The sequence below is a fragment of the Glycine soja genome, chromosome 7 (assembly GCF_004193775.1).
Source record: "Glycine soja cultivar W05 chromosome 7, ASM419377v2, whole genome shotgun sequence".
Lineage (NCBI taxonomy): Eukaryota > Viridiplantae > Streptophyta > Magnoliopsida > Fabales > Fabaceae > Glycine > Glycine soja.
The window spans coordinates 38,880,193-38,898,776 of NC_041008.1; the positions used below are offsets into that span (position 1 = coordinate 38,880,193).

General features: G+C 32.1%; 3 protein-coding genes across 3 annotated transcripts; 2 read left to right on the forward strand and 1 right to left on the reverse strand.

Annotated features, from left to right (window-relative positions):
* The first annotated feature begins 3,066 nt into the window (after positions 1-3,066).
* On the forward strand, positions 3,067-5,743 carry LOC114419559 (40S ribosomal protein S6-like). The gene is made up of 6 exons (XM_028385269.1): positions 3,067-3,221; positions 3,302-3,366; positions 3,953-4,010; positions 4,113-4,221; positions 4,514-4,786; positions 5,301-5,743. The coding sequence occupies exons 1-6, from the start codon at positions 3,216-3,218 to the stop codon at positions 5,537-5,539; spliced, it is 750 nt and encodes a 249-aa protein (XP_028241070.1). The 5' UTR covers positions 3,067-3,215; the 3' UTR covers positions 5,540-5,743.
* A 2,011-nt stretch (positions 5,744-7,754) lies between these two features.
* LOC114419561 (uncharacterized protein C6G9.01c-like) lies at positions 7,755-9,241 on the reverse strand. The gene is made up of 2 exons (XM_028385271.1): positions 8,856-9,241; positions 7,755-8,479 (listed from the first exon to the last, which is right to left on the reverse strand). Exon 2 carries the CDS (start codon positions 8,461-8,463, stop codon positions 8,077-8,079), a length of 387 nt encoding a protein of 128 aa, XP_028241072.1. The 5' UTR covers positions 8,464-8,479; positions 8,856-9,241; the 3' UTR covers positions 7,755-8,076.
* Positions 9,242-16,406: 7,165 nt separating this feature from the next.
* On the forward strand, positions 16,407-17,880 carry LOC114419560 (dof zinc finger protein DOF2.2-like). The gene has a single exon (XM_028385270.1). It carries the CDS (start codon positions 16,418-16,420, stop codon positions 17,282-17,284), a length of 867 nt encoding a protein of 288 aa, XP_028241071.1. The 5' UTR covers positions 16,407-16,417; the 3' UTR covers positions 17,285-17,880.
* Positions 17,881-18,584: the final 704 nt, after the last annotated feature.

The following is an 18,584-nucleotide window of genomic DNA, read 5'->3' on the forward strand; positions in this document are numbered from 1 at the left end:
GAAGGAAGATTTGTGATAGTATGTGTGGAAATTGTTCTCAACATCATTTTCTTGAAGTGTGGGTGTTCTGGTCACATTTTTTAAGATTGTCTAACTTATCCTTCTCTTTCTTTAAAGCTAAGCACAACAATGAAATTACTCTTGATTGAGCAGCCACAATGCCACTAGCATTAATGGCAAAGTTATTGCACCAAGTAGCTAATGATAAAGAATCAGCCCTTAATGTCATCATTAAAGGAAAAATCAATGATAATTGAATAGTTTTAATATCATTTTCTTAAAGTATGAGCTTTATAGTCACATTTCTCAACTTTGTTCAACTTCACCTTCTCCTCTTTTGAAACCAGGCACTAGCGATGAAATAGTTGGTGGAGTGACCAAAATGCCACTAGCATTAATTGCATAGTTATTGCACCAACTAGCTACTAATAAATAACCAACCATTAATGTCATCATTAAAGGAAAAATTCATGATGATTGGATATTTATAATATCATTTTCTTAAAGTGTGAGTGTTATGGTCACATTTCTCAAAGATTGTCCAACTTCATCTTCTCCTCCTTTGAAGCCAGGCACTAGCGACGAAATCACTAGTAGTTGGTGGAGTGACCAAAATTCCACTAGAACTAATGGCAAAGTAATTGTAACAACTTGTTAGTAATAAAGAATCAAACATTAATGTCATCATTCAAGGAAAAAAATTAATGCCATCAACTTGTTAGCATTGGTGGAGTGACCAAAATGCCATTAGCATTAATGGTGAAGTTTAGGCATGACAATGAAACCCGTACCTGTGGGTACTCGCCTTGACTTTGACGGAAAATATCTGAGTTGATCGAGTACGTGTTCGGGTTCGGGGATTACCCGACTATTTTTAATTGGGGTTAGGGTCGGGGATAAGGATGTCACTACTCGCCCCGTACTCGTACTCATATCCGCCCCGATGATGAAGTTATTTAAATTTTATTTATTACTTGTTAATTTTATTTTAAAATTTTTATGTAATTTAATATTATTTTCTTGACGCTTTTTGTAGACAAATGTACTACAATAAATTTATTTATATATAAGTAATTAAAAATAAATGTGTAGCAATTTTTTTTTTCTAAAATAAGATTTTTAATATAATTTTTTTACAAAAAAAAAACTTATTTTAGAAATTTGAATCGGGAACAGGACAGGGACGATGATACCCAATACCCAACAAGTACGAAAATGAGATAACAAAATTCAACTCGTTGGATATCAGGGACAAGTACGAAGATATGTTGGAGAGTCAGGGTTTGGGACAGAGGAAGCAATACCCGTCCCCACCCCGTTGTCATGTCTAGCGGAGTTATTGCACCAACTAGCTAGTAATAAAGAATCAACTATTAATGTCATCATTTAGGGGGGGGGGGGATCATAGCAATTATTTCACCTTCATGCTTATTTTTCTCTCTACAAATCATGGACTCTCCCCCTCTCTTCATCCCTTTTCTTCATTTTTCTTGGTCTCCAAAGCTCTAAAGGTCTAAGATCAAAAAGTGGTTCTCTAACCGAAGTTTCTATTTCTTACTTTGGTGATTGGAGATTTAAGCTTCTCTACTCACTTAAAGGCTCAAGATCCTTCATTTTCTCAATTCCCAAAGGCTTAAGTTTGTGATTCTTAGAGTAAGGGAAACTTTTTCTTTTTCTTTGTTTTTTATTAATAAAATAATATATATTCAAAATGAGTATTTATTATTTTGATTAAAATGACATGATCTCTTGTTGTTTTGATGATGATTTAGGTCTTGAAAGACCATGGTAAAGGTCGAATGTTATGTTTCTTTAATCTTTGTTTTTTATTTTTTTTCTTTAGGCGATTCTTGACATAATGTTTGCATTGCCAGATTAGTGACTTGTCATGTCATTAAGGAGTCTAATGAGACAATCACACTATTTTTTTTTGGATAAACTATATTTTTAATTTCTCACTTGTTAAAAATAATTATCAATGTCAAACTAGTTAATGAGGGATTGAAAACACTTTACTAAAAATTATACATGATTGTTTCATCCAATTTTTTGAAGACATGATAAGTTACTAGGTTGCCAACATATCTGTTACCTTATCAATTAATATTGTTAATAGATAAGAGAGACTAAAAATATTAGCAAGAGAAAAAAGTATTAGGGGTATTACTATTGACACCCCTAAATATAATATATTTGGTTTTTGGGGTGAATACTATTGACACCACCAAATTGCTTTTAAATCCCTCTACTTTTAAAATTTGTTTTTCTATGAAAGTACTCTTTATGTTTGACATCCTTATAATACAATAGATGGTTGTTTTCATTGAATATTTTGACAAATTCATGTTTTTGTTGTGTATTTCCATAAGATTTATCGAGATACAAAACAAAAATGTATTTTTGTTATATATGTCAGTAAGATTTTTTGTTGAGCATATCTTAGGGAGACTTTGTTAAGCATGATTTGACAAAAACAAGATAATTACTTCCTACACCCCATTGTTTGCTATTTGTACCACTTATTTTCAAATATTTCAAGATTAACCTCCATGGAACCTTTGTACTACCACCACCATTGCTTCCTTTTCCTCCGTTGTCACCACAATTGCTCCCTTTTCCTCTGTTTGAAAGCCTCCGACAGTATAGTTTCCCTCCATGGGTCATCGTCCATTTATTTGCATCGAAGAGGCAAGTTGCATGGTTTTTTATTTTCATATTTCGTTATCATTATGAATTAGAGAATCTAGAATAGACAAAAAATTTAGCACTTTCAGATTATGTATGCATTATTTTGGAATTGGGAATTCATATTTACGTGTATGACAATCCGAAATCATGTATGCATAATTCTAGAAATATCCATACATAAGCATAAAATTTGGATGCCTTCACGCGTCATTGCTCCATCAGGCTTTCGCCCCATTCCAAATTTATGTATGAATAAATCCAAAATTGACAATTCAGAAGTGCTAATTTTTTGTCTATTCCAGATCTCCGATGCGGAATGATAACTAGACCCGGAAAAAGAACGAAAGAAGAAAAGGGTATTTTTGTCTATTCAAGTTTTCAATGGGGGTGCACAGGAAGCAAAAGTGGACATATAAGCCCAAAGTGTAAACCCTATCCTTTTTTGTCGTTACCGAGTTTACGGTATATTATAGTTTCCAAACGCACGCAGCGAGTTAGGCGCGGCGGGATCAGCACAAGATTGCAAAATGAAGGTGTTGTCTCTAAACCCTAATTGCTTCCCTGTTTGGATTTTTGTGTGTTTATCGCTGAAACATATTCGATTTTTCTACAGTTCAACATTGCAAATCCCACCACTGGGTGCCAGAAGAAGCTGGAAATCGATGACGACCTGAAGCTGTAATCATTTCACTCTCTCTTCAATTTTCATTTGTATCACTCTTCTGATCGCGTGTCTTGTGTTGTGCTTAGAAGAAAAATCGTTACTTTAAAGCGGGGATGCTCAGAAACGAAGATTTACTTCAATGTTGTTTTGTGCTCTGTGTTTGGGACTCCTATTGATTACGATTTCGAATTTGCAAAAGGGATTTTGAGTTTAATTGTTGCTTTCTTATGGTTGGCTTTTTTTCCTATTAAAATTTGTTAGCTTTATGTAGTGCAAGCATGTTATCTGCTTCTCCATAGATTTGAGGAAATGCATGCATAATGAACATTTTGTCTTTGTTGACTTGATATTCGTGGGAATTTGAATTTCACTATTACTCTGTGTAGTTACTATGGGAAGTTTGTTTCTTTGTTAGTTTCTTATGGGGGATTTTTAAGTGACTTGTTAGTCTGTTATGGTTTTTTTATCGGTAAATGCTAGTTGTTAGTATTGTTAGTTTTTTTAGCGGGGAAATTTGAACCCGCGATCTCTCCCCCCTTCCCTTCTCCCTTCACCACTGGACCAACCTCTGTTATTGTATTCTTATGCTATATATTGCAGTCGAGCATTTTGGGACAAGAGGATCTCCCAGGAGGTTCTTGGTGATGCTCTGGGTGAGGTATGCTCGTTAGCTGGAAATCTTATTATATCTGTGTCTGTTCCTATTTTTTGTGGAGCATTAAGAAATGATCTATTAACCTCTATAACTTTGCCACTGAAGGAGTTTAAAGGATATGTTTTCAAAATCACCGGTGGGTGTGACAAACAAGGATTCCCTATGAAGCAGGGAGTGCTGACCCCTGGTCGTGTTCGACTTTTGCTCCATAGAGGTAGGAATGTTCTACTGCTTCAATCTATTGTTGTTTTGGTTTATAATTGATTGATGTTGGCAGCATTGATCCAACTGCCATGTTCTGCATTTGGCTGCGGCCTTGATAATTTTAGAATGGATTCCTCTCTCTGTACCTGCTTCTTTCTTTACTTCCTATTTTGTGTCGTTGTTGTTGGAGAATGCCTATGTCTTTATGCAATGATTTTTAGCTTTAACTAGAAACCTTTTCATTGCAGGATTCTCAGCCATGTTTATTTGCAGACTTGTTAATGTTTTTTGCATTTGAGCAGGAACTCCTTGTTTCCGTGGATATGGAAGGCGCAATGGAGAGCGTAGAAGGAAGTCTGTTCGTGGTTGCATTGTCAGTCCAGATCTCTCTGTTTTGAACCTGGTAATTGTGAAGAAGGGTGAGAGTGATTTGCCAGGTCTCACTGATGTTGAGAAGCCAAGGATGAGGGGTCCTAAGAGAGCATCCAAAATCCGTAAGCTGTTCAACCTGTCCAAGGAGGACGACGTGAGAAAGTATGTTAACACATACCGTCGAACCTTTACAACAAAAGCTGGTAAGTTTCCTGAGGTCCACAAATTCTCTATCTGTGTATGTATGCTGGGCAGATAGGGAAAATATATTTGCTTATGAAAAACAATGTTGGAAGTAACTCACTCCTATAATCCTATTGTGTATCGAGTATCAACTACCTAGTTCCAAGTTTGAATTTATTCATCTGTTTGATGGATATTCTTATCACATAGTTGTATTTTCTATTGTGGAATTGTAATTTTATTTTTAATTTTTCAGTGAAAGCAAAACTTGACTTTTACTCATAGTGTTGCTTTATCTCAGTCCTTGGAAAGTTGTCAATGTAACATTTTCTATTTAGAAACAATCTCCTTGTTCAGTTCCAAATATGAAACCAAGTAATGCATGCTTATGTTATGGTCTGATAGGGGATCTATTTAAATATAAAAAATGTTTTACACTTTTACTCAACATTTATGGACTCTTCATGGACATCCAATTAAATTGGCCATGATTTGAGATGAATTATAGTCTGAGTAATGAATACTTGTTTGCAGGGAAAAAAGTGAGCAAAGCTCCAAAGATTCAACGACTAGTCACTCCTTTGACACTCCAAAGGAAACGAGCAAGGATTGCCGACAAGAAGAAGAGAATTGCTAAGGCAAAATCAGAAGCAGCAGAGTATCAAAAACTCCTCGCTTCCAGATTGAAGGAGCAGAGAGATCGCCGGAGTGAGAGCTTGGCGAAGCGGAGATCCAAACTCTCCAGTGCTGCCAAACCAACTGTTACAGCATAGGTTGCTTCCTGGTAGAGATATGGTGAAGTTTAAACTTCACCGTAGTTTTTGGTAGTCTTGTTTGAGGGCGATTATGATAAACATTTATGGTTTTTTACTTTAAATACATTTGAGTTCATTTAAGTATTTTGCAATGATTTTTAGAGTTCAATCGAATTGATGTGTTGTTGGTTTCTATAAAGATGCATCATCCTTTTCATTTTACCCCGCCGTGATTAACATGAACAAAATCTCTTTTGTAAGCTTGTAGGGCGCAATGTACAGGTTTTTTCACTTGGCAAAATTGCCCAAATCGAAAGGTAGTCGCAGATTCTAAATATGACCTCAATTTTTATTTTTTTTTACTGAAATCAAATTAAATCTTGTATACAGTAAAAAAAATTGTAGTTTTATGTTTAGGACTGGTTCTAACATGCTGCAGCTTGAAATTGGTGTGCTACTAGGTTTTAATTACTGGCTCGTCAAATGATTTAGACTGAATTAAGTAATTTTAATCATTGCTGAAAATTATTAGTTGATGTTTAATTTCATGATTTGGTATGTATGTATATATAAACGAATATGTAATATCAATTTTTTATTTTCTCAATAACCGAGTTGTGTTTCACTTTTGGAGTCGTAGTTATTATTTTTAAAAAAATTAGTGCTAAAAAAATATCTATGGCTATTATTTTTAGTTACCGATTGGTAAGTAAGTTGGTACGTTTCTAAAATCTATAATTTTAGCCCTTATTAAAGATTTTAAAAAAATGTTTTAGAATTTCTTTTATATTTAGAATGTTTTTAATGTTGTAATAAGCTAAAAGTCCTTCCTCTCAAACCTTTGATTTCATCGAATCATATTCCAACTTATTAAAATCTATAACATTAAAAAGTATAAATTTTTTCTCTAATTTCTCTTCTCGCACCTTAAACCAAACAGTCTAACAGAACAAGCTAGAAAATGGTTTGAGGAATTTAAGGAGCATAACCATGCTGAAGAACTAAAGAGTATTCCTAACAACATTGTGTTGTGATAAATGTTATAAGAGGCAAATGCTTTTTTTGTTGGTCACAATATTGATACCAAATTATTTGATACTCAATGGGAACCGTGAACACAAACAAGACAAGTATCTCCTCGCAATATAATTTATTCCATATTCAATAGTCGATCAAAAGGCAAAGGTCCTAATGTTACACAAGTTATATCATATTTGTCTGTTTTTAGGCATGTAAGACTGACTTTTTAAGTACATATATAAGTCATTAACAAGATTGGATGAATTTTTAGAACGGTGTTTATAGTGGACGATTACTAGTAGCTCTCGTAAAGGATGATAATAATTAGATAGTCCACATAACTTTTGCAATAGTGGAAGCTGAGACAAATTATTCTTGTTTGTAGTTTGTAGAGCTACTTATTTAAGACTTAGGTGGGTTTAAGCAAAAGAGATGATAATCTATTTTCGATCGACTGGAGGTAATGCTATTATTTATGCCTTCATAACGACTTAATATTTATGATGATAATAAGTAGTATTTGTTTTTTAAATTTGTAAGGTTTAGTTACACTTTTGACTTCTTCAGGTGCTTATAAGAATGGTAAGCACAAATTGTATATGAAGCATCGATACGGGAAATGGAACAAATAGGATCTTGGTATAGAGATGGAGACTTTATGGTCAGGTTGCCAGACCAAATACACTGAGAAGTAGTATGCGCAAAGGATTTTTTTTTTTGTTTGTTCTTTGGCTTTGTTAAAAGGATGAACTAGCCTGAGAGGATATGATTGAGTTACCACATTTAATATGGACTAGATTCATATTTAGTAATTATATTAAAAGTGACCAGCAAATCAACAGTACGTGAGACCTTCAATAGTGCATTCTCAAGTGTAGTTTGTAACACACTCTATGCTTGGCCAGGGGTAATATACTTGACCAACGACACAAATATTACCCAGTTACACAAAATACCAAATTGAAAGAGGAGTGATGAAGGATGGACCCATCATACCAATGCACCATGATGACAGGAGTAATTGATTTCCCTCTCGGGGGGGTAAAAACCAGACTTATGAAGTTACAAAACATACTAATAATACCAACTCAACTATCAATGTTTCAAGCAAGTAAAGATGCTAGGCAATTTTTGGTTGGTATATATTCATAAAGTTGGGTTTGGTTAAACATGAGAAAATGCCAAGATTTAAAATATATATAACAGACAATTCTAGCACCCAGAAGCACACTTCCTCCTTTTACAGTAAATTTCTCAAAAATGCTGGCATGAGTGTAATGCTTAAACAATTGTGTTACATGGGAGGCAGATCAATTGCTGCAAAATTCTACCTGAAATCACCTGATGAATCATATCTAGATCTAAAGAATTCAAGCTTAGCACATGATAACTCAAGCCATTTTAGGCCCAACTATAAATGTAATAAAGGAAAAGCTATGTCCCTAGCTTACAAATCCAAGACTGTAAGTGACAATCACAACACTGTCAATCACCACAGCAAGGAATTAAGTGCATATAACATTATACAGCTACCATCAAAAGCAACAAGAGCAATCAAATGGGCAGAGAGGGGTATTTCCAGCATCTGCATTACTAATACCTAACTCCTCTTCGGTGTAGATGGTAAGTCCATCCTCTGTTTTCTTTCTTGGTCGAGAAGGCCGGTCTACAAACTTGCCATCATCTGACCCATAGGTTTTCCTCTTCATATTCTTCTTTTTCTTCTTCGTTTTGTCAGTCTTCTTAGTTACTTCATCAGGTTTTCCGGTGTTTACCATTTCAGATTTCTTCCTCTTTTTTCCAGCGAATATTTCATCAATTTCATTAACTGCTTTTTTGGGTGTAGAAGAAGGTCTCTCCTCTTCTGCAACAGTATTCTCTTGTAACTGGCTTGTTGTCTTTTTAGAATTCTTCTTCGTCATTGGAGTGAAAAGAAAGCTGCATATCATGTTACAACCTTTCTGAGTACTGAAATATTCAACAAACACAAAGAAGGAAAGCACTCGCAAAAGAAGATTAGGACCAGCAGGTTCAAGATTTGAAACCAAAATTGCTAGGTCCAGCAATTTCTTATTTCAGATTTAGATTCTCATTTTGGATATTCATAAAGGAGCAAATAATGAATGGATACATTACAATACAAAGAGAAAAATATAGAACCAAAGTTACCTAACCAAAACCAGCAATATCAGATTTTAAAGGTAAGGATGAAAAAAATGAAGAAAGTAAAGAATGAAAATCAACAAGAACTTATCGTTCAAGTTGTGACAAAAATCTAACTCAAGCCAAGCCTATGTTCCAACAAACCCATTACCCCTTAATTTAATTGACCAATCTGAATTTCTGCAGAATTGAAGAGCAAAGCACCCGGTAGCACGGTAGTTAGTATCGTACGATTCACGATACGTATCGCACGATTCGATACGATTCCAGCTGCTACCGATACGAATCGGAGGTTGTTTCGTTTTTGTTCCAGAATCGTGGTTGAATCTCTATATCTGGGATGAATCGTGCTAGAATCTCGATTTCCAGACGAATCGCGCGATTCTTTACCCTGCGCCGACTCGTCGGAGAGCGGAATCGCAGGACACGCCGCGCCGGATCGTGAAGACGAGCGTGCTTCCGCGTCGCTATTTTCTCAGCCGTGGCAGAGCGGAGTGAAGGTAGTTTCAGATTTAGGGTTATCTATAATATATAATATATAAAGGTGTATGGTGTACACATTTATATAATATATTCAGATTTTGGGTTATCTATAATATATAATATATAAAGGGATATGGTGTACACATTTAAATAATATATAAAGGAGATATTTTTGTTTAGTGTATACATTTGGTTTGATATTTTTATCCCTAAATTAATTAGAAAATTATTATTATTATCTTTCCCCTCAGCTGTTTATGTGTAATTGCACACTCTCTTTTATTCATGTTACAAACTGGTCATGTGTAACTGCACTTCTCTGACTTATGGCTCCCTCACTCCCAAACCAATTGCAATTTCTATTCAACCTCTCCTATCTCTCCCTCTTCTTCTGCCAAACCGCAACCATTATTCTTCTCATTGCTACTTCTCCTTCAAAATCAATGACAACAATCATAGAAAAGGCGAGTGAGTTCTCAATGTCTATGAAACATCAACATCGACACGGACACGACACGGATACGGACACGTGGACACCTGTATTGTCCAAAATATAGAACGTAGTACGGGTGTTGTGTCGGTGTCGGACACTGACACGGACGCGTGTCGGACACCGGACACGGCAAGGGACTGGAGTGTCCGTACTTCGTAGTTCAATGTCGATCCCAAGATCTGTATTCTACATGGCTTTGCCTGCAACTATAGTATGACTCAAGTATGTTCTTTTCTTCACTGCATTTTCATTCTTATTTTTAATCCCTACTTGTGTTTGAATTTTATAAGCAATGTTGGTAAACATCATATATAGTTAAACTCATTTTAGGTTCATGTGTCTATGTTGGAGCACAAGTATGAGGTGAAGTCCCACATCGAGTAGAAGTGAAAAAGTTAAACATTATATAAGTAAGGAGAAGACTCATAAACCTGAGTTTAAGGTTTTGAGTTAAATTGTAATATCAAATTTCTATATGTTGATGAGGAAAGTAGAGGGTGATAGAAATCTCCATGAAATGTGGTTTGGATTTTGCTTATGCATATACTTTAATTTGTTCTTGCTCATGTATGTTAGAAGTGTAAGCCTGCGTATGTATAAATATAAAAAATTTATACATAAAAATTTGCTATCTATATGTGATATTCTCCTTTGTTCCCTGATATATAATATGATCTGTGTGTTTAACTATTCCTAAGAAAACCAACACAACGAATCAATCCTGGGCAGGCAACAAGTTTTTATGAATTAATCATTGGAATAGTGTGCATGACCAATCAACCCATTTGGGAAGTTTAACGAAGGTTATGTTGGCAAAAATGGTATCTAAAAGTAAAGGTAACATTTTTCACAAATGTGAAGTTTCGTAGATTTTTATTTTAGATGGTGATGGATAAGTTATAAGAATTTCACGTACGTAGAAGAAAAAGTTTCATGGAAACGGCCAATGATTAAAATTATTCTTTTATGTATGGTTGTTGTGATTGTGATTTCCCTTAAATATAATTTGTTTATTTATTTATGTGAGTTTTCATTTAGTTTTAAAATCTTTTTCCATTACAATTTCTTTCATTTTATAGCAAAATCTGAAAACTCACATTTGTTAGAACCTAGGGGTTTAGCTTTGAAATTCTTTTGTTTCTCTAATTTAGCATTTTATAATTAGAAATATGAAAATATGTTTTATAAAAAAGAAGCACTTCAACTTCAAAAATCTTAAAATCTGTTTTATTCTTTTCGTATATTTCACTATATAAAATAATATATTAAATTATCATATTACAAAAAATAAAATAGACACAAAGAAAAAAGAAAAATATATCGATATTCATGTATTAAAAAATTAATTATTTGAGTAAAACTAATATAGTTGTCAATGCATAATGAGAGAAATATATAAATATCAAATTTAACATAATAAAAATATAGATATACAGGCATTGTCGTGCTTGTATGTCTACTCTTAATATAATATTTATGTTTTTCATGAAATCTTTTTAATTTAATTACTTTAATAGCACAATTTTAATTCTACGGTTGTTTTTCTACTCTCTGCCGTCTCACTTTTTTTCCCTTTAACATTAATTTAATCCTATAAATAAAACTAATTGTTTTATTTTTCCTGCAACCAATATTTGTTGATTGGTTTTAATAATTATAATCACAATTATGATGAATATATTTACTTATTAATGTTGCAACGGTGCAACAATAATAAAAAAAAAAACTCCAAAAAAAAGTGATGATCACAATTGACTTGATAAATATCATATGTTAACTTCGTATTCATAAAATTTTCCTTCTTACGACTTTTCAATTTATTCTTACTATTTATTGTACATGTGTTAGCAAATAATTGCTACTTAATCCAAAAATGATGAGGAAACAAAGACTACTTCCAAAAATACTATGAAGAAGTGAGTAAAAATGTTCTATTTTTAAAAATACTTTTTTTATATATAAAATGAACATTTCTCATACTGCTTTTTGACATGTTTATTTTGCTCAATAATCTTTGGACCAAAACATTATAAAAGTCAGAATTTCGTGAATATGAGACACTCTTTAACATTAATTATAACAAAGAATAAATTAGCACAAAAATAGTCTTAATTGATAAAGGGGTCTCAAATTCATTTTTACTCTTTAGTTATATTACAATTATGCAATATTCTATACTATTTTTTTTTATATTTTTTGTTTGAGAGCAATTATATTCATGCTACTATATCAAAACATGGATTTTAATTAATAAAATTGTCGGTGTTTTCTTAGTGTTACTGATTTCATTGTTAGGTAATCTTTTCATCTTAATAGACATTATTGCTTTATCAAGTCATCCATTATAAATTTTAAAATTAAAACTTTTTAAATTTCAATTGCAAGGTTTAAATTTTAATATTCATATTTTAAATTTGAAGTTTTAAAATTCTATTTTTTAAAAAAATTGAAGTTTAAATTTAAAGTATTAAATTTGAAAAAATAAATTTTCAATTTAAATTTCTAAAATTTATATTTTAATTTTTATGGACTACATTTGAAATATAACTGCCAGATACTTATTTTTATAATAACATATCAACAAAATCAAACATGTTAATATCCGTTAATAATCCCCAAAGTTTTAATTTACTTATTCTAATCAATTTGATTAGTATTCAAATTCTGTGCAAAATTTATTTTCGTTTTATTCATTCAAAATGTTACGATCAAGTTTACATTTTTATTTATATATTATCGCATTACTTCCTTTAGTTTTATTTTTATTCTGAAAAAAAATTGAAATGTGTTTTTTAAAAGAAATATAAAAATTATTTTTTCAACAATAAAACAAATGTACAATAATACCTGTTATCTCTCTTTAATTTATATACAATATAACACAATAAAAATGCAAACACATAAATGATCACGTGTATATGTTTCTAATAGTAAAATATATTAAAGATTCATGTGTGTTTTTTTTCCTTCAAATGATTAATTTGATTTTTCATCTTATTTTATTGGTTCATTTTTGTTCTTTATTGTTTAAAAAGTTCAATTTGATTAGTTATTTTTTTAGTTTAGTTTAGTCATTTATCTTTTAAAAAGTTTATTTTGATCATTTATCTTTATTTTTTTTATTTAGTTAATCTTTTAATCTATTTAAGATTGATATCGTTAATCATTTAAGAATAAACTTTTTTTTTTGTTAAGAATCAAGTGGAGGAGGAGGGGAGAAAACTGAAAAAAGAAGAAGTTATTTTTTAAATGATTAATGAAGTCAATCTTAAATAAATTAAAATTTTATTTAAAGGATTAAATTGAATAAAAAATAAGATAAAAGATTAAATAAACTTTTTAAAAAAGATAAAACACTAAATTGAACAAAAATTCATTATTAACCATAACATGAATAGTTAATAATTCATACAAAATTATTTAAAACAAAACAAAATTAATTAATTTTTCCTATGACACATTGTGTGTGTTTACCCTATGACATTGTGTGTGTATTAATGAAGATTTGTCTGATTGACTACAACTAAAAATGGGGTTAAACAACCTCATATTCAACAATCAATAGAATTAAGACATTTGTCTTATTTTAAATTCAATCATTAATGTTATAATTATTGTATTTAATGTTTTATTTTTAATTTATCTTTCATATAATTTGTGTAAAATTAAAACTTTATAACTGTTGATTAAAAGTTAATATTTAAAATCATACTAAAGTAAATAAATTATTAATTATTAACTTTTAATCGACAATTATAAATTTTTAATTTTACACATAAATTATATGAAAGATAAATTAAAAATAAAACATTAAATGTGATAGTCATGATAAAATTCAAAATAAGATAATTGTTTAAATTCTACTTATTATTAAAAATAAGATTGTTTTATCCCATTTTTACTTGGTGTCAATTAGACAAACCCTTTTAATGACCATGAACATAACCCTAAAAGTTAACATATTCATAAGGAATAAGATCTTCGTTGAAGTAGATGTACAATTCAAACAGATAACCAATGTTTTAAAGAATCACATGTTCATTTAGTGTACATTATATATAATTAAGATGAGCTCTCTTGTGCAACACATAATCGTATAAAGTTGCATTACTATCACTACTAGAGATAGTATAATTAGACTTAAATTGAATCACAACACACTGGACCAGAATGTACTTCCATTCTCAAAGCTAGAACAGGTGTTTTGCTTGTCATATCATAGACAAAATAGATGAGATTTTAAAAAAACCGTCCGCGACCCTGATTTAGGTTGTAACATAAGGTTTTTTAATTGTTCACGACAACAACACAGCTACAATTGGGACCAAATTGGTTTCTTTTGGTAGGCATTTCACTTCTTTATAGGTTATTAGTAAGATTAAGTTTTTTATGTATAAACAAGCGCACCGATTACATTTGTTTTAACATCTTGATATAGGTCTTCTTGTATTAGGGAGACTTTTGATTTTCTTTAACTGCGAGGTATGTCCCATTTATTATTGGATCATTTTGGATTTAATATAATTTACATTTTTTCCAAAAAAAACAAATGCTCCCAAATCCCAATCCACAACCGATATTTAAAACCTATAAGTTATAAATAATTTTCATTTTAACCGTACAATATCTACTTAAAGATAAATTTACACTTACACTTACACAAGCCTGGTTATACAAACAAATGCAATCTATATTTATTTGAAATCAATTTGAAATTGCAAAACCCAACTTCACTTAACAGGACAAAATCAACAAAACAGAGAAACACTAAATCGATTTCAAATTAGCGAAAAATAAAGCACTTACTGTATGAAGTATGAACTGAGCACGAGCATGAGTTAGAGCGAGAAATCGAAGAGTGTTATGTCTAGGTTTTTCTTTCAGCGATTCAACACACTGTAAAACATGCCTCGAGTGAATAAGAGTGTTTATGCCGGGCCAGCCCAAAACAACTGGGTCTTCTCAGCCCAAAACAATTGTTGGGCTAATGCCCCGGATCAAAAGACCTTGTTGAAGGCATAATAAAATTTTAAATTTTAAAAAAATTAAACCATCAAAATTTAATTTGTTGTTGTAAATGGTAAAATTATTAATTTAATTTTTTAAATAATTAGGATTAAGACTAAATTAAGTATTTGGACTTTCAAAATTTAAATAATATTAACTAAATATAAGGGATGATATTTAATAAAAATAAAATTAAATATTGTTTATCAACAAATGTTATTTATTAATTTTGTTAGAAATGTTAGAAATGAGATACTTCATATCATTTTTTTGAAGATACTCAAACTTTTTTTTTTCCGTTCAGTATCTTGGTTCAAAACCATAAGACTCGAAAAATTCAAGGACCAAAAACATGATTTACCCAAAAAATTATAATGACTCTTAAGTAGGGGTATAATTGAGAAAAAGAAATTAATTACACTTTAAAATTTTAAAACATGCATTGATTTGGAATAAAAAAAGAAGGATAAAATATCTAAAGATATGAAAAAAGAGGTACTATTATTTTATAAAAAAATATTAAATAAAAATAGATGTATTTAATACTTTAAAAATATAAATGCATTAAATATTTACCAAAAAAAAGGAAATTAATTTGAGAATGCTATAAAACGATTTAGAATTAATTATTTCTATCATCTTGATTAAGTAATTTATTTCTCTTTTTTATTTTTTATGAACATGAGATATCTTTAGACACTCTGATCCATTTAAGAAACTACTTTTTTTTAATAGATTTTTTTCTATACACAGATACTTGAAATGGAACTCCTAACCAGACTACATGATTAAGAGATGATTAAGGTGATCTGCCATTGCCAACGTACCATGTCACACAAAGCTGGTATTTACTTCTCTTGTTAATTTGCTCCTTGTACCGGCAGAGCTGATAGAGAAAGATCAACCGTGTGAAATAAGTTTCAGGTGGCCTTTGTTCCCTTTTTCTTTCTATCATTTCCCCTCACAAACCTCACCACTTTTTCAGTGCATTATTTCTATTCCATTTTCATGTTCTCTGAGTTGGTCAGAGAAGGGACTCCACAGTCCACCCCCATTTATTTTGTTTACACTTTTATCATAATAATCTGACATCCAAGTCCCCATTTAAAACTCTCTCTTTCTCTATCTCAACCCCAGATTGAGACCCTTCATTTTTGGATTTTGTACACGTTTCACATCAATCCCCCAACCACCCAAATCTGCATAAACACCAAGTTTTCCTTTTCTCATCTTTTCTCATTTGGTATATTCTTAAACACTTCAATCCTCTCAAATTTATTGAGCCTAGATTGCGAGAATCCACTTAGATTTAATAAGACCCTAGTGAATTAATAATTAATCCAAAACACAATTTCAGATATGGTCAAAAATAATGTTTTAATAAAATCAACAAGATCCTAGTGAATTAATTCCAACACATAGTTTCAGATATGCTCATAGTGTTTTAATAAAATCTCAGATATGGTTTCGTTGCCTTTTGAGTTTATTGTAGGTATAGGCAGTAAAAAAAGCATGCACAAAGTATAGAGGAATCTCAAGGACAATGGACACGTGGAGCCATTACACAGCCCCCCGAAATCTTAAACACAAAGCTTTTAAAATTCGAATCCAAGCCACCAACCATGTTTCATAGTACACATATATAAATACAAACCAAATTAACCCCATCCACAAGATATAAAAAAAAAAACACAAACTACACTAAGTTCAGATCACAGTGAGACAAAGATATGGAACAAGAAGGAGAAAAAGGGAGAGAGGAGAGAAGACAAGTTCAACGTGCAGCAACACAACAACCTCCTCAGCAGCATCAGAAATGTCCACGCTGCGGTTCCATGAACACCAAGTTCTGCTATTTCAACAACTATAGCCTCTCGCAGCCTCGTCACTTCTGCAAAACGTGTAAAAGGTACTGGACACACGGTGGAACCTTCAGGAACATACCCGTTGGTGGCGGTTCCCGCAAAGTGAAGCGTGGCAAAACAAATTCTTCATCTTTTTCTTCTTCTTCTTCTTCATCTTCCAATTTGCTCACACAGCCACAGCAGAATCTGTTGATGAGGCCTTCACCACCCCTTATCACTACTATGGTTCAGTCTACTAGCCCTTACTATCATCTTGCTGGTGGAAGTGGGTATTTGTCTTCTCTTGCAACACTTCATTCTCTGAACAACAACACATCACAGCCTTTCAATCAGTACCTGAAAGTTGGTGGTGATTTTGCTGGTTCTTCTAATTCTCCTCTTGTGTCTGGCTTCAACGCTGCTTATTCGCTTCCACCGCGATTCCCCCAGCAACAATCTATGTATCCTGCACAACAACAACAACAACAGCAACAACGTTTGATTCCATCAAATATGGCTAGCAGCGGTGCTGTTTCTCATTCGGCTCTTCGCACGCAAAGCTTGATCAACAATGTTTCAACAAGTACAAACCATAGGGCTAGTATTTCTGATGCTTCTTTGTGGAGTGCTGCTACTGTCAACACCACTTCCATCGGTGGAAACTCTGATCAGAACAATGTCGTCAAAGGAGGTTCTTCTTCTTTGGTCCCAAGTCATTGGCTTCATCGCCCTGGGTTTGGTCCTCCTCAATAATCTTGTAGCATTAGTTAGCACCCTTAAAACGAAGAGACAAAAAGTTTTATCATTCACGGTGGTATTACTGATTTGAATAAAATGGTTGTGAGCTAGAACAAAAAAAATAATTAAGAATAGAGGAGAGAATAATTATTTTGTCTTGTCACAACCTTCATGTGTTTGATTTCCTTCTAGTATCATAATAAGTAGCGGGATATATATATGTATTGAATTAATTTTCTAGTTTATTGATGGAAGACGATTTTGAGGGCGAGCCCTGGTGCAGCGGTAAAGTTGTGCCTTGGTGACTTGTTGGTCATGGGTTCGAATCTGGAAACAGCCTATTTGCATATGCAAGGGTAAGACTGCGTACAACATCCCTCCCCCATACCTTCGCATAGCGAAGAGTCTTTGAGCAATGAGGTACGAAGTTATTGATGGAAGAGGATTTTATTATGCTGGTATTCGAGGTAAACATAGCATTAGCAATAACCATAGCCATTTTGTTTCTTGGGTAACAATTAGAGACTTTCTAGGTTGTGTTAGGTTTGGAAACTTTACATGTAATTTTGATTTAATATTAGTCTAAGGTAAAGTTTGTGAGCCTTTTATTTTTTCCGATCCTTTACATATAGTGTTCAATATAACTCTTGATGGGGAAAGTAGATTGCTTATTAACGAGGATTAAGGGCGAATTATGCACTGAACCATGTCTTACGGGTTTGGGCCCGCAGGTGGTCCAATAATAATCCAATAACAAGGAATACTATAGGTCCAACAACACAATTCAACTCAAATCTTACATAATCATCTTGTAAGATAAAAATTATCCCTCACACATACACATTATTTTAACCTGATCAATATGAGATCCCCAATCACATCCTTAATTATGCATTATTTTAACTCCATCATCCATGTGTGATCTTCAACCCCATGCATAAAAGAGGTGAAATCTCCGTTTAAAAAGTTGATGAGAAAGCTGGTTCCCCATTAATTGTGCATGTGGGGTGACTAAATCACTTCTGCTTTTCTTTTTAGGCTGGGAATCTAACTGCTTAACTTTATTCCCTTTTTTTTGTTTTTTAGAAACGTAATTGTGTTCTGCTTAATATTGTGATTTGGCGTCCAAGCGTACTTTTACAGCTGAATGTCAATTATATTTTTAAGTTATAATATTATTTATATTATATTTTTAAGTTATAATATTATTTATATAATATTTTTATAATACTTTTGTAACATTATATATTACCAAATTGATTCTTAAATATTACAACTCAATAACAAAATGATTCACAAAACTTAATAACAGAAT